Source organism: Peromyscus maniculatus, chromosome 22 (genome assembly GCF_049852395.1).
Source record: "Peromyscus maniculatus bairdii isolate BWxNUB_F1_BW_parent chromosome 22, HU_Pman_BW_mat_3.1, whole genome shotgun sequence".
Classification (NCBI taxonomy): domain Eukaryota; kingdom Metazoa; phylum Chordata; class Mammalia; order Rodentia; family Cricetidae; genus Peromyscus; species Peromyscus maniculatus.
The window spans coordinates 38,975,895-38,991,500 of record NC_134873.1 but is presented as its reverse complement, the minus strand read 5'-3'; the positions used below and the strand labels follow the sequence as shown (position 1 = coordinate 38,991,500).

The 15,606-nt window shown below is 47.9% G+C and overlaps 2 protein-coding genes across 2 annotated transcripts in view; one reads left to right on the top strand and one right to left on the bottom strand.

Moving 5' to 3' along the window:
• Positions 1-5,792, top strand: part of Rbks (ribokinase) — an 87,177-nt gene extending 81,385 nt beyond the window's left edge. The window contains exon 8 of the mRNA XM_006984823.4: positions 5,479-5,792. Coding sequence (XP_006984885.1) covers positions 5,479-5,652 — 174 coding nt within the window. The 3' untranslated portion in view covers positions 5,653-5,792. The remainder of the gene's footprint in view (positions 1-5,478) is intronic.
• Positions 5,793-7,165: 1,373 nt separating this feature from the next.
• Positions 7,166-15,259, bottom strand: Mrpl33 (mitochondrial ribosomal protein L33). Its single transcript, XM_006984824.4, has 4 exons — positions 15,191-15,259; positions 14,623-14,641; positions 12,668-12,774; positions 7,166-7,437 (listed from the first exon to the last, which is right to left on the bottom strand). Exons 1-4 carry the CDS (start codon positions 15,210-15,212, stop codon positions 7,388-7,390), a joined length of 198 nt encoding a protein of 65 aa, XP_006984886.1. The 5' UTR covers positions 15,213-15,259; the 3' UTR covers positions 7,166-7,387.
• Between the last annotated feature and the right edge of the window lie 347 nt (positions 15,260-15,606).

The following is a 15,606-nucleotide window of genomic DNA, read 5'->3' as shown; positions in this document are numbered from 1 at the left end:
TTGACTGGTGATGCCTCAACGGTCTCTGAGATTCGGTTCCTTCTTTGTTCTGCCTCCTGTTGGGGAAGGTCAACTGAAGGTGACATGAAGTTGGGAGGATGTGCTGTACGCAAAGCATCCAGCTTGCAGCCTCCTGCCACCGAGCAAACCAGACCAAACCAGTTTGTACCCGGACATCCTCACTCTTCTACTCCATATGAAGAATCACTTCTCTACCCTTGATGCTTTTCCATCCTTGGGTGGAATATGGCTTTCAAGGGGTTGGGGCTCTGTGCCCCAACATGCACCCATGCCCAACTTCACATGTGTCCTGGGATTTCAACCCAGGTCCTTGGGCCTTCTACAGCAAGCCATCTCACCTACCACCATAGTCCCCACCTCGATTTCTGAGATAGGCTTGTTACCAGCCTGATGCTCACCAAGCTTAGGCGGGCTGGCCAGCAAGCTCCAGGGGCTGCTTGTCTCCATTGCTCTAGAATTACAGATGCCCACCGCCGCCGCCGTGCCCAGCTGTCATGTGGGTTCTGGATTCAATAGGTCCTCGTGTTCACAAGGCGGGCACTGTGCCAGCAGCCACCTCCCCAGCCAAGTGTGTACCTCTTTTCTGGTATTTCACCACTGAGGAACCATCAGGGAAAGGTGGAGACGATTTCTGACCTCTCCAAATGTTTAACCGGGTGGGGTTCTTGGTTAAAACAAAATAAGGCATCGGTGTCCTGCCATGGTCGCGTTAGCTCTGCTGCTGACATCTGGAGCCTCAGCCTTCCTGCGGTCACTGTCACAGCCATTACGCGTTCCTCCCAGTCCCCTCTACTTCCAAGTGCCTGGCCCGGTTTTCAAGAGCCTGCCACAGAGAGCTTGAGTAGCCACACACGCAAGTGGGAGTTTCTCTGGGTTCCTTTCACACCAACTCACAGTGGATATTCATAAAATGTCTTAAAAAGAGAGAAGTCATTCAGAGGCGACAGTTGTCACGATTGCAAATTCACAAAAGGTGACTGATTTGACTTTTAAAATTCTTTAAGTCTTGAATTTTTATTTCATAAGGAAAACTTGGAAACCGCAGCTCGGCCACACACTGTCCATTTCACCTATCATTAACATGCAGTCACGTCCGTTTGCCTGCTCTCTCCTGCGCATGTGCACCCTGCATGCATGTGTGCAGTATGTGTGTGTGGGCAGAGGCCAAGAAGGACATAACAAAGTGTTTTGTCCTATCACTCTCCATCTGGAGACAGTATCTTACTAAACTGGAGCCAGCAAGCCGTGGCGATCCTCCTGTCTCTACCGACTCCTCTAACAGCGATGTCACGGACACACACACGGGCACACCCAGCTTCTCAAGTCCCAGAAACTTGAACTCAAGTCTTCAGGTGTGCACAATCAACACTCTTAGCTGTTACCTTTCTAGCACAAATACGTTTGGTTTTAGATGAACAATTTGAGAATAAGTTACTGACATATGACTTACTGCATAGTTTTGGATGATCTCGAACTTCTGGCCCTCCCGCTTCCATTGCAGGCCTGTGCCACCATGTCCAGGTTAGACAGTGCAAGGGATCAAGCCCAGGGTTTCATGCATTCTAGGCAAGCACTGGAGCAACTGAATGAACGACATTTAGCCTGATCCCTTTGATTTCTCATTGTTCATTGTTACTATAGAAATACAATTCATTTTTATGTATCCGGTAATCTTGTTGAACCCATTATTTCCTGTAGGATTTTTTTTTTCTTAGAATATCTACATAAATCATTCTGCCGTCTTCACAGAACTTTCCCTCTGTCCAATCTGCATACCTGTTCTTTTTCCTGCCTTTCCACACTGGCTGTGCAATCCAGAACAACACTGAGGAAAAGAACACCCCCCACCCCCAGGCCAGGCCCCAGAATGAGGGGGAAGCGCCGCTCTTCCTCAAGTGTAAGCCCACAGGAGATCTGGTCATAAACGCCCCCTCGGATGATCAAGCCTGTTCTATTGTACTCCTGAAAGTTTTTAAAATCATATTTGTATTGATTTTAAAAGTAGGTGTCGGGCTAGTCTTGCATTCATTCCTTGGACAATTTCTACTTGATCGTGGTGCATGTGTGCATATTCATATATTTATATTCCAGTTGCTTAAAAATTGCTACGTTTACACCCATATTTATGTGGCTGTTGTTCTGTTTGGTTTGTTTTTTCTTGTGATGTCATAGCTGCTTTTGGAGTCATGGCAAGCTGACCTTGCAAAGCAACAGAGAAGTACCCCCTTGGTTTTTCTTGTGCTCAGTGTCACAGTAGCTGTATTTCTTGTTTAAATTTGGGAAGGGTTCTGCAGTGAGGATATCTGGTGTTCTTGGTAGAAAACCCCCAATTTGAAAATAGAAGAGTGTGCCTTTGCAGTCTGTGGGCACAGTGCATGGCATGGGGAAGGAGGGGAACGAAGGTGTGCAAACCCTTGCCTGAGTGACGCTTTCAGCACCCAGCTTCACCAGTGTCTCCTCAACTTCTGCGATAATGATAAAAGCAATGCAAACAGTGTCCATAGAAAGTTTGCAGCAACCGATACAATGTTTCTTTTCTTTCTTCCTTTATGTGCATTAGTGTGGGGTGTCTGATCCTGTGGAACCAGAGTTCCAGACAGTTGTCAGTTGCCCTGTGGGTGCTGGGAATTGAACCTGTGTCCTCCTGAAGAGCGGCCAGTGCTCTTTACCACTGAGCCATCTCTCCAGCTCCATTTTTTTTTTATTCTTTTTAGGTGTATTTGTACATGTTTATGAAATATATTATCTAATACATATAGAATGTGATAATCAAGTTAAGATAGTAAACATTTTCATCTCTTCAATCATTAATCGTGACCTATCAGAATTTTCCGATTTTCTAGTCATTTTTAATATATCACATTGCAGGAGGAGTTTCCTTTTGTTGTTATTTGTTTTGGTTTTGAGTTACAATCTCACTAGGTGGGCCTGGCTAGATTAGAACTCTCTTTGTAGACCAGGCTGGCCTTGAACTTGCAGTGATGGTCCTGCCTCAGCCTCTGGAGTGCTAGGATTACAGGAGTAAGCCACTATGCCCTCCAGCTCCCCGTTCCTCTGATCTCAGCCCCTCTCATGTCAGGCTGCTGTGCTGGGAAGCCCAAGATGCCTGAGAATAATGTCGTTCCCTCCATTCCATCCTTTAGAAAAAAAAAATCAACTTAGCAAAACACCTAGGAGCTCAGAATAAGAGGGGAAAGGGAGGGGAAGGTAGAGGGGGGAGGGGAGGGAGGGAGAGGAGGGCAGGAGATCCACATCCACATTACTATGACCCCTTGGCAAGTTTCGTATCATCCATGTTGGCTGTGTAGACAAAGTGAAATGACTTTGCTAATCTCCTGAGCCCACCCTTCCCTCCTCCACGGTCTGTTCTGTGAAGACTGACTTCTGCCTAGAAATCCAGCTTCTTCTAGAAAAACCCCAGGAGGTTTTCTCAAACCCTTCCTTCAAAGCCACACTAATTAAGCTTGGCATGGTGGCACAAGTGTGTAAACCCAGCAAAGAGTCAGAAGGCCGAGACAGGAGGATCACAAGTCCAGGCTAGCCTGGACTACCTGGCAAGATCCAGACCAGCTGTGGGCTGCACAGTCAGACTCTCACTCATCAAAACACACCCCAAACCATTTATAAACTCTGCCATACTGTTTACTACTTAGTGGGTTCTGCACACACACCCTTTTAGACTCACTATGTAGCCCTGGCTAGCCTTGAGTTATTATGTAGACCAGGCTGGCCTCGGGATTGTAGTTTCTGCCTCTGCCTACTGATTAAATCCTGGGACTCAAGTCCTTCAGCACCGTGCCTCTTTTCTTACTGCGCATCACTGTGCTGGACACACAGCTCAATGGATGATTCAGCTGCAACAGAAACAATTACATGCCAGGCTCCCTCTTTGCAGTGGTTAGAACAGCCACAAGTTACCAAGAACTGTGAAAACTGGGTCTAAGGGAAGGCAGGACACTGGAAATGCTCCTGAAAGCCATTGAAACCAGAATTTCCAAACTGAGATTCTGTAATGACACTTCAAATTGTTTTAAACATATTAGTTACATGAATACATGACTAAGTACCACCCTAGGGGCACTGATGAACAGACTTCGTTAGGGTAATTCATTTGGTTCCTCAGCAACCTTCTCCAGCACAGACCCTGGAAATGGAAAGAGAGATGCTTTTCCCTGCATCTGGTTTGAGAACAGTATCTGAATGGTTCTCACCACTTGGCATGCATCTTTAATAGCTAATTTTAGGGTTAGAAGGGGACATACAAAAATGAGCCTGGGGCATCTTGTCCCAGAAAGCAAGCAAGCAAAAGAAAAAAGGGAAAAAAAAATGATGGAGACAGCATAAGAAGATACAGGAGGTAGCTGAAAAGAGCCCCCATTGCCAGTGCTGGGAGGAATGGACAACAGAATAAATAATCTTAGATAACAGCCCAAAGAATGAGTTCATACTGATACAAATGATTAAATAAATGGGGGGGGGGCACAAATTTGAATGCAGACCTCAAAACAATTTATGTCAATAGTATATGCTCAGGGATCTAAGTTTAAGCTGAGAATGGAACTCTACCCACCTAAGAACAGTGTCTGGCTAAGGATGTAGCTCGGCTGTGGGGTGCCTGCCTGTCACGGATGAAGCCACAGGCTCAGTCCCTCACACCACATGAACCTGGTGTGGTGGTGCGTGCCTGCAATCCCAGCATGCAGGAGGGTGAGGCCAGAGGATCAGTTGTTCAGGGTCATTCTTGGCTACTTTAAGAGCCTTTGAAGCCAGCCTGAGCTATGTAAGACCCTGCTTGGGGGTGAGGGGTGGAAGATTGGATCCCTAGTGACTGGCTTACAGAGTATAAAATGGAAAGTGGAAAATGACGTTAGAGACACCTGGCACAAGCCACTCAGCCACATGGTCGAAGAGACTCTCACAACACACAGCCTTGCTTTGATGTGACAGTTTAGAGACAAACCCCATAGCCAGGCGATCTCCCACATTGGAGAGGCTAAGGCTTAGCCTGGGCTACACAGTGTGATCCTATCTACTCTGAGGCACATTCCACAAAGTAGCTGACCTCTAAACTGTCATCAAAAACACTTAAGATACCGTCACAGCCTACAGACATCGAAGGAAACATGACAACTAACTGTAAAATGGCATCCTGCATGGGATGCTGGGGCAGAAAAAGGACACAGCAGAAACTAATAAAATCCAAATAGAGTTTGAAATTCAGTTACTGCTGTACCATTATTTCAACCGTTACGGTGAACGTGCCACATCTGGATGTTAACAAAGCTGGGGCTAGAGTCTTTGCTCCTTCTCTGGGGCTCTGGAGCCATTCTAAAATTAAAAGGGTTGGTTTGGGTAGAGGCTTGAACCCAGGGCCTCCCGAGTACCAAGCAGGTACTCTACCACTGAGCCACAGCTTGACCGGGCTTGTCTTCCTCACTGTGCTTTCTTTCATTACAGGGTGCTGGTGACAGTTTCGTGGGGGCCCTGGCCTTCTACCTGGCCTACTACCCAAGTCTACCCTTGGAAGAAATGCTCAAGAGAGCAAATTTCATCGCCACAGTCAGCGTCCAGGCTGCAGGAACACAGTCCTCGTATCCACACAAGAGAGACCTTCCTCTTGCTCTGTTCTGACTGCTGCTGCCCCCAAATACGTGTAATCTGGAAATAAAACGCACGTGGGTGTGGCCATTCTCAGCTCACAATTACTAGAAAAATGCCCTTCCTTTGTAAAGATTATGTTCATTTATAAAGTCATCAAGCCTTGACTCAGAGCAATGCTTTGCTTTTTCATGTTCACAACGTCAACTAGAATTAGGTTTCACCCTCAGAATCCGTACAAACAGTACTACTATGTAGAGAGCAGCAAATTCTAGTGTTGAATGCACGCTGGGCAGCAGTGTTTAAGCCAGAGCAAAGAATGTTCCAGAGGGAAAGGGGGTAGCAGTGATCTCTCCCAAGCACATTCTGGGAGAGAGAGCTGATACCCTTTAGCCTACGTTGTCAGACTTGCTTGGGGGGCTAGGGATGTCGCTCGGTTGGCAGAGTGCATGCATGAGGCACAGGGCTTCATCCCTGCCTAAGCTGATGTGGGCACACGCCTGTAATCCCAGCGCCTAGGAGGTGGAGACAAATCAGTTCAAGATATCCTCGGCTGCACTGCAAATTTGATACACCCTAGACTACATGAAATCCTGTGAAGAGAAGGGGGGGGGGATGGAGGGACAGAGGGAGGGAGGGAGGGAGGGAGGGAGGGAGGGAGGGAGGGAGGGAGGGAGGGAGGGAGGGAGGGAGAAACCTCAATGGTGGAGGTGCTTGCCACAGTTCTTGGGTCCCAACTCCCAGCAAGTTCTTCTGTTTACATTTTGTGAGAGCTGCTTGGTTCCCTCCAAAATCACAGACTGGACCTTGGGACACACACTTGCTATCTGGGGACAGCACTGGTTCCGGATGCTTATGGCCAGGGAGACACTACATTTTCTCAGGCATTTTAAATGAAGTAGGATACGGACTAGCAATCCTGAAACAACTCATCTTTCTCTTCAAGCCAAGAATCTGTGGGGGGGAAAAAAATGGTGGGAAAGGTGATGATAAGTCAAGGCAGCAGTCATAGGTGAACACTATGGGCTATCAGAGTTGGCCCTGGAATACCACCACGCCCGGAGCAGCCGTATGGAACCTACCATGGCTTCTTGTAAAAGAGAGGTGCAATCCAGTCTCTGCCGTCCTCAGAGCCTGTGACCACTCTGGAGTGCAGAGCTAATCCAGGGCAGCCTAATTACCTGGTGGGAGCTTGTCTCCAACCTCAAAGCACAAACCACCCGTCTCCCACAGCTGTTTGAGAAGACGGACCAATGGCAGCGTTCCTAACGACCTAACACAAACCAAAGCAGATGTTCCTCCCCTTCTTCCAGCTGCGGGCTCGCTACGCTGCCGTCACAGGACAGTGCTCCAGCACTTCCTGGAGCACTGTCCTGTGGAGGCACGCATGAGGAGCAGCCTGGGAAGCCTTGCTCAAGTCTCACCGTGGAAATGGCTTCTCTCGTGTGAGACAGTAGTTATTTCTTGGTAAGGGGGTTAGTTGTTTGTTTTGTTTTCAAGTTTCAAATAGTCGGGGAAAATATCACTAGGAGACAAGAGCACAGGCTATTTCGACATTTTTTTATTAATGCCTATAAAAACTACAGAGAGAGAGCTATCTGGTCTCTGTGAAGAACTCTTTCATGGCACTGTTCCTTCACAGCGGCCTTCACCTCACCAGCGGCCATGCTGTGCGGTTCCTCTTCGTCAGTACACACTGCAGGTCTCTGAGCCAGGGCCTCACCTCCGTCTTCCCGTTTATGTATCAAATCCACTCTCAGTCCATTGCTTAGAGGGAGCGTATTTTTTTCTGTTCCATGAAGAGAACTTTTTTGTTCACTGTGAGGCAAGAAAAAGGGGTTGTAGCAGAAAACCAGGAAGTGCCATCATTTCATCAACACACACACATCATGCCCCGGTCCTCTCCTTTCCCCTTTGACATGAGGATGAGCGATGTCAAACCCAGCTGAGGCCAGAAGACAGACAGAAACGGGGAAGAAGCCCAGGGAAGGTCACCGGCCACTGAGCACTGTCCTCGACAGGCCGCGAAGTCATCATCTCAATCACTGAGATACTGGGGACAGACGTGGCAAACTCTGACTGGGGGTCCACTCTCAGAGTGGGTAAGGTAAGCAAGAACTGGCCGGGCACGGGGCTCCAGAACAGCACTGAGAGCTGAGCAGTCCGCAGAGGAACACGGTCAGAAGGAGGGCAAACACCACACCCTTTACTGTCTAGATGACTGCACACCCAAAGAGGACCGGTCCAGGTCAGCAATGCTCAATACTGCAACTCACAGAGTAGCTCCCCAAAACACAAGTGCCACCTGCCTGCCTTGGTGAGAGACTGGAGCTAGATGCTGGGAAAGGAGGTTTTCACCGAGTCCCAGTGTCCTAAAGTCCACCATCTGCCTCCAGTCAACCCTGCCGCACGCACGCACGCACGCACGCACGCACGCACGCACGCACGCACGCACGCACGCACGCGCCTAACTACCTGACCTGATTCTCCTTTGCCAGAGAAACAAGATAGACAGCCAAAGGAAACCCAGGAGGCCAAAGGACCATGCGACCTCACAACTCTTCACCGATCCTGACCATACAGGCATTTCAACTTTGTTTTCTCTTCTTCTACAATGAAAATGGATATATTCCTTATTAGATTCCCAAACCATGATGAAGAATTAGCTAGAGAGCTTATTAAAATACATTGCTGCAGGCTGAAGAGAAAAGCTCAGTGGTTATGAGCGTTGACTGCCTTTCCAAAGGACCCAGGTTCAATTCCCAGCACCTACACGCTAGCTAACAACCATCCGTAACTCCAGATCCAGGGCATCTGGCATCCGCCTCTAGCCTCTGCAAACACCAGGTACTCTGTGTTACGTGGACATACAGGTAGCCAAATCACCCTTACAAAAACAAAGGAATGAAATAAAAATCTAAATATATTGCATTTCTCACCTCTAGCCTAATTCCAGTTCAGAAGCAGGAATTCAGCTATTTTTTTTTTTAATTCTCTAGGCAGCTGAACTTAAGAACCATTAACCAGTCGAGAGAAATGCACTAAATTAATAAAATACACAGACATTATATAAGGGGTACTGTTCACATAGTTCAAATCACTGACATGAGAATATCTTCATGCTCTGAGAAGCAATCAGGAGTTATTAAATGGCCATGTCCAAAAGTCACTGATTATTAAGCCTTAAGCTGGTCAAGATGTACACACCTGTAATCCCAGCACTGGGGGGGGGGGCAGATCTCTGTGGGTTCCAGGCCAGCCTGGTCTAATACCAAGTTCCAGGCCAGCCAGTGAGACACAGAGACTCTGTCTCAAAAAACAGCAACAAATAGAACAAAGCTTTAAACATTAAAATTCCTTTATTCTCTGTATTTATCCCTTTAATTAGGAGTTAAGTGCACAGGGCAGTGGCAAGCACTGCAGTTTATAGAGACCCTGATTTAATACAGTAGTGTACCCTGTATTAAATGTGATGAGCATGTGAAAACCCAGTAACGCTAACGAACCTGGAGACCTGGAGACCGGAGCAAATGTGGTGAATGCCTGCAATCCCAGCACTCAGACAGCAGGAACAGGGCAAGTTCAAGGCCAAGGCCACCTTGGGCTACACGGGACACGAGGCTCCCCTCCCCACCCCACCCCACCCCACCCCACCCCACCCCACCCCACAAAAAAAAAAAAAAAAAAAAACAGAAACAGGATGGGCATTGTGATCCCAGAGGGAGGCAGAGGCGGGTGGATCTCTGAGTCCCAGGCCAGCCAAGGACATACAATGAGACCCTGTTTCAAAATTAAATAAGAAAAGAGGGGAAAAGAGACGTCAGGGAGAAGTCGAGCTTACTCCCTCAAGCACAGTGACACCTGGACGCAGAGGCTCGGGTCACAGGGCCACAGCGCAGGGCAGCACCCGCCCACCCACTGTGTGCCAGTACTGAAACCATAAATAAAAACAGCTAAGAGGCAGGAACAAGAACATCAGCGGAGCTCTGACTGCTGGGCCGACGGCAGGAGAGGTCCTAACTCTTCTGATCTGGTTAGTCTGTGGCCGCTGGGCTGTGCTAGGGGTTGACTTAGGACCTTGCAGGCAGCAAACAGGAACTCAAGCATGGAGCCACGCACACCCCCAGCCAAGGTCCTGAGCTGAGACAAGGACGGTGCTCTAGCCACCTTTCCTGCTGAGTGCAGCCACCATCCCTCACATCGAGGCTCCTCCTGAACAAATGGAGACCATAACAAAGATCCCCAACAGATCCACCCACGTCAGAGCTCCTGATCTGTGGCTCAGGGGACACCGTGGAAGAGGGGCAGAGAGACTGTGAGAGCCCGGACACCAAGAAGTCTGAGGTGGGACAGTCTCTCCTGGAAATGGCTGCATAAACCAGACTGGAACAATGGCAGGATCATGGACAGGTTAACAATGAAAGGGGAAAACGTCACGGGGTCCCACTCCTAGACAAATTACACACAGCTAATGGCTGCTAGGAGAATTAGTGTCTCCCAAGGACGAGTCCCTTACTGATTGTCCAGTGAACAGAGGTCAGCCCTGATGTGCACATACACACATCTGCATATAACAATAATGGGAAAAGGCCATCAGCTTGGAGGGACCATCCGAGGGGTTCCACGGAGGGTGGCTGAGAGGAGCCGCAGGGAGGAGAGAAGCAACATAATGGATTGCAGTTAAAATGTATTTTTTAAAAAAATTAGAAGATCAAACTGCCCCCATGTACTGGAAACAGCAGAAGGGCTGGGTTCGACCACGGACCCCAAGGAGCGCGCACAATACTCAAGAGCGCTTGCACAAGGTCCTGGGAAGGACGGCAGGACTATGGCTCCACTCGTCCTCCGCCCCAGCCCCTGCGCAAGTATCAAAACCCTCTCCTCTCCGTTTCCTCCCTGGTGTGAAAGACAACCCCACCCCTCAGAGCTGTTACCAGATAAACGGTGAGCACTCATGTGAGTTGAGCTGAAATGACACACTGTTATCCACAACACTAAACATAATGTAATTTTCAGTCAAAATATTTGCTGTTTAATTCCTAGAAGAATGAATCTGTCAAGTTCTTTCCCTAAAGCCAACCTAAATCTATTCTGTTCCAATTAAAGTCTGTATTGCCTTGTTTAGTGATCCACAGAATTAAAACTGACAAGTTTTCTTTCTCTTCATGATAAACAAAGTTTAATACGCTTATGCCTCAGCCTTTAATCCTTCCTCCTTGGCATCCCATATGAAGAAAGGAGTCTAAGGACAGAGGTGGGGACTGGAGAAGTCTCAGGGGTGTCAAGGGGACCCGGGTTCGCTTCCCAGCACCCACATGGTGGTCCACAATCATCCGGAACTCCAGTTTCAGGGAACCTGATGATGCCCTTTCTAACCTCCATGGGCAACACAAGCACACACAGGGTGCACATACACACACATGCAGGTAAAACACTCACAAATGAGTGAGGGTGTGTGTGTGTGTGTGTGTGTAAAAGAGGCAGATGCAGCTGGTGTTGCCTCCAAGCACTCTGTGAAACGGTCAACTGACTGGGAATCCTGTATTTCATTCCTGATTTGCTTCATTAGAGACTAACAGAACATTAGCTGTCAACCAACTTCACTCATGGCAATAAAATGATGGGAAACGGCCAGATTCTCTGGTACCCTGAGCAAAGCTGGCCCCAAGGCAAACATCTTCATCATGGCAAATCTGCAGGGTATCCCATAGAAGAACAGGAAGTCAGGCATCGGCTACCCCAGGACATTACCTTCTCCAGAAAAGACACTTTGCTACCAAGGTTCAAACATTTCCTATTAGAAAACCTAGTTGTGGCTGGACATGGGGGCGCACACCTTTAATCCCAGTACTCAGGAGGCAGAGGCAAGCGGATCTCTCTGAGTTCAAGGCCAGCCTGGTCTACAAAGCCAGTCAAAATTGTACACAGAGAAACCCTGTCATGAAAAACCAAAAAGAACAGAACAGAAAAGAAAACCTAGTTGTGTACAGGAAGCTGACATATGAACTTGTGATCAGAGGTCCTTACCTAGGTCAAACAAAACTATCTGGCAAATCCTAACTTCCCAATACCCCCTCCACACTAAGGATGAAATTCCAACACATAGTTAAACTACCACAGAAGCTCATTTAATAAACACTTATTAACTCTGTGTGGGCTCCTAAAAGGGTGGGCTTCCACCAACAGTGGCTGGATTTGTGAGTGGACAATCTAGCCTTTGGAACATATCTCTCTTCTTAATTTATTGCAATTATTTATTGTACGCATATGAGGGCGGGGTACATGTATGCCACGGCAGATGTGTGTAGGTGAGAGAACATTCTCTCCTATCTGTGCGCCGAAGTGATGGAACTCAGGTCACCAGGCTTACTGGCCTCAATCAACGGAGCCATCTCATCAGTCCAAGCGCGACTCTTTTAGACAACTTTGAAATTAGCATTTACTATGGCATTTTTGGTAGCTAGCACAATAGAAAATCAACTCTTCTGCCCCAATGTACCAACATGTACTCTCTACTCATTTAGTTCACATCTGAACCTTGTAACCGCCAGCCCACGCCTCCCCTTTGCAGACAGCTGCTGCCTATTCTCTGCCTGGCTGATTCCCTACCTTTACGGAACCAACCCTTCCCAGGGACTCTGCCTGACTATCCCAGCTCAAATAATCTCCCAACAGCCCCAGCCCTACTCCATCCCAGGGACCTCAATCATTATCACACTGTCACTTCCTCCCTCTCCCTCCCGAACCAACTAGAAATGCCAAGAGCAGAGACTGGGTCCTGGTGTACCCAAACCCGGCATGGCAGCTAGCTAGTGCCATAATAAACATGGTGAATGAACGTCATGATTCCAAAGGGGCCACAAAGACAGTCATTCAGGAAAGGAGTCAGAAGGCCCTGAAAGCTTCTGCCCTGCCGTGACATCACTCCCTGCCGTGACATCACTCCCTGCCGTGACATCACTCCCTGCCGTGACATCACTCCCTGCCGTGACATCACTCCCTGCCGTGACATCACTCCCTGCCGTGACATCACTTCTCTGAGTCTTACCGATTGGATCATAATGCAGAAGAGTCAGCTTTTCTCGGAGTCGGCTTCTCTTGTGGTTGAAGGAGAAACCTGTCCCAGCTTGGCTCACCAGCCTCACCAGAATGGTCCTAAGATCAAGAAGTACACTGTTATGAGCTCAGGAAACACACTAGGCCACCACGAACACACAGCACGCCATGCGAATTTTGTGGAGTCACAGTAGTCATGAATATTACTCGGCCCTAAGAAGGGTCCACGCTATGACAGTCTATATTTCCCATAAAGCAATTTCAGTGGCTCTGAATCCCAAGAGAGTCACCTACAGGGACCTGGTAACCACCTCACCAAACAGCAGGCGTAATCAAGTCAAGTCAGAGAAAGAGCCTCTGATGCCACTCCCATGAGGAGCAGAAGCCAGGTAGAACATCCAAGAGTAGGTGGTCACAGCTGGCCTATGGCAACCTTGAAGATGGCTGCCTCAAGAAAGCCAGTCTTCCAAAATGACTAATAGCAGTAAAATCAGGAAGGGACAAAATCAAGAGATCTGAAGTTTCACACCATTAATGTACAAGCCTTGGGCACCTTCATATTTCATTTTAATTAGTCATCCAAACCATAAAACGTATGGTCTGCCTCCCCGGGGCCCTTGAACACCTGTACTGTTACTCAGATATATGTGTGCTACCTTTGTCTCCCCACAGAAGACATCATTTCTCATGCCATTCCCAAACAAATTTGAAGCATCTAAGACCTAGGGCCAAATGCATGCTGGGCAAATCCTCTCCTACTGAATTCTGTCCAGCCCTCTGTTTATTTTTCTAAGTTTTCAGACAGCCTGAGTTGCCCAGGCTGACTATGAACTTGCTCCAGGCTCCTGAGTGGTTAGGGTTATTGGTTTGCACCACAGAACTGGCATCATTGTTTTTAATTCATCAACAAATATTATGATAGTCTTCAGAGGCACTGTTCTGAACATGCATTTGGCCCTAGGTTCAATCCCCAGTACTGGGGGATGGGGGCGGGGTTACATAATTATTCAATCATTCATAAAGATTCAAAAAAAATCTCTATGGGGTTCTTACTCTGTGACGAGCCCTACAAGAAGCATAAAACTAAGTCTACGTCCTTTAGGGACTAAAATTACAATACAGATGAACTGGCACATAAAGAAAAAGGCAAGGCCTATTTCTACCCTCTAGTACACCTGCCTAATGTTTAGCTATACACTTTTTCTAGTGCTTAGACTGATTTCCAAACTAAAAAACAGGCTCTAGGATTTAATCAAATCATAGCACATCTGGAGATGGCAGAAGACTGCGGGCAAGAGCTTCTTGGTCCTCACTCTGGGGAAATAGAATTTTGGTGGTGATCCAAACAGAGCAACAGCCTGACAGCTTGCTTACGAACAAAACAATGAACCGAGAGGATAAATCCTGAGATTCGAAAAGAAGCCAAAGGTCCTTTAAACAAAGGGCAGGACTACCCACTGGAGTTACTCGGTGGGACAGGAGGGAAACAGGACAGTCCTCAAACTGATTTTTAATTTCACCTTAGTGTAAATGCGACACTTTGGAAGAGGCCAGATTTCCAACTATGCTCTTCTCCTGGGCAGTAATGGGTACTCTTGGGAGATGCTGGGTAGCGGGTACCACAGCTGCCTATCAGCCGCAAACTTGGAAGAGGAAGCAGCCAATCATGCATAAGTACTGAGTCGATAAGCTACGTGTTCTGTGGTTTAGGTATATCAAATGCATTTTTAGCTTATGGATCTGCAACCCAGGGCAGAAATATCATCACTATCAACTCAAGATGCATCTGTAATTTTGTTTTCAAGGCATTCACACCGACAAAGTAATTAACCAAATCAATAACCCCAAATCAACTTGGTCTGAGAAACAGACACACTGGCAGCAGCCGGACTACCAACCCCAATAGAAATACGCAAAGTTTAAATAAAACCAACACTTTTTACTTACTTTGACTTGCTCTTGGCAACTGTTTTTGGGTAAAGGTTGGAAGAGAAAAATAAAAAGATACGTTTATTATTTATTTTATTCAATAAACATCCTAATAACCCAACAACACTTAGGGACTATGCCACGCTTACCCTAAAATAACTTCCCTGGATATTAGAGAGTAATCAAACCAACAAAATTGGGAACTCTTTTTTTTTTAAGACAATCCATGGAGCTGACTGGCGCCTTAAAATCTTTCTAAAGTAGTATGTGCTCTATTTGCAACTATTTATTTGCATGCAGTACAACAAGCCTCTCCGTTTCAGCAAGTGAACTTGGCAAACCGCAGCCAAGTCACGTGAGGTGGAGCCGCAGGACGGACCGGGTCATGCCCCGCGGCTGCCCGGAGAGTGATCCTCCGGCCTCCGCACCGAGGGCGGCGGGGCTCCCGACCCTGAAACCCGACCCAGAAGGTGCACGCACGGGCGGGGTGGCAGCTCCCCCGCCGGGCCCTGCACCCCGCCGGGCTCCTCCTCACCACCTGCCTGTCACCGCCTCGGCCCCACGCCGCCGCCCCAGACCAACTTACAAGAGACGGCCGAAAGCAGCATGGCGTCGGTCCCGGGACTCTCGTCCCAGGCCGGCCTCAAGAGCTGGCTGAACAACTGCTTCCGGGGCACTAGCCGGTTCCGGTAGAGGGCTCAGGAAGTTGATCTTAGAAGCCACGCCCTCGGGGGGAGGAATGGTCCTTGAATTCTCTGACTCTGCTTTATAGGCAGTGAGTTTTGTCGTATTATGGGATGGACCCTCCTCTGTGCAAAAAGTTAATACTGCCTGATATCACAAACTTCACCTCTGCCCGGCTGCAAACACGGGTGCCTTTCCCACTACTTTTTTTTATGCCTGTGGCAAGGAGCCTTACCTCATTGTTGACGTCATGCCCCAATTAATAATCAGGACTTTATTATTTTTGCTGTTGTTGTTTTTGCTTAATTTTGTGTGTTT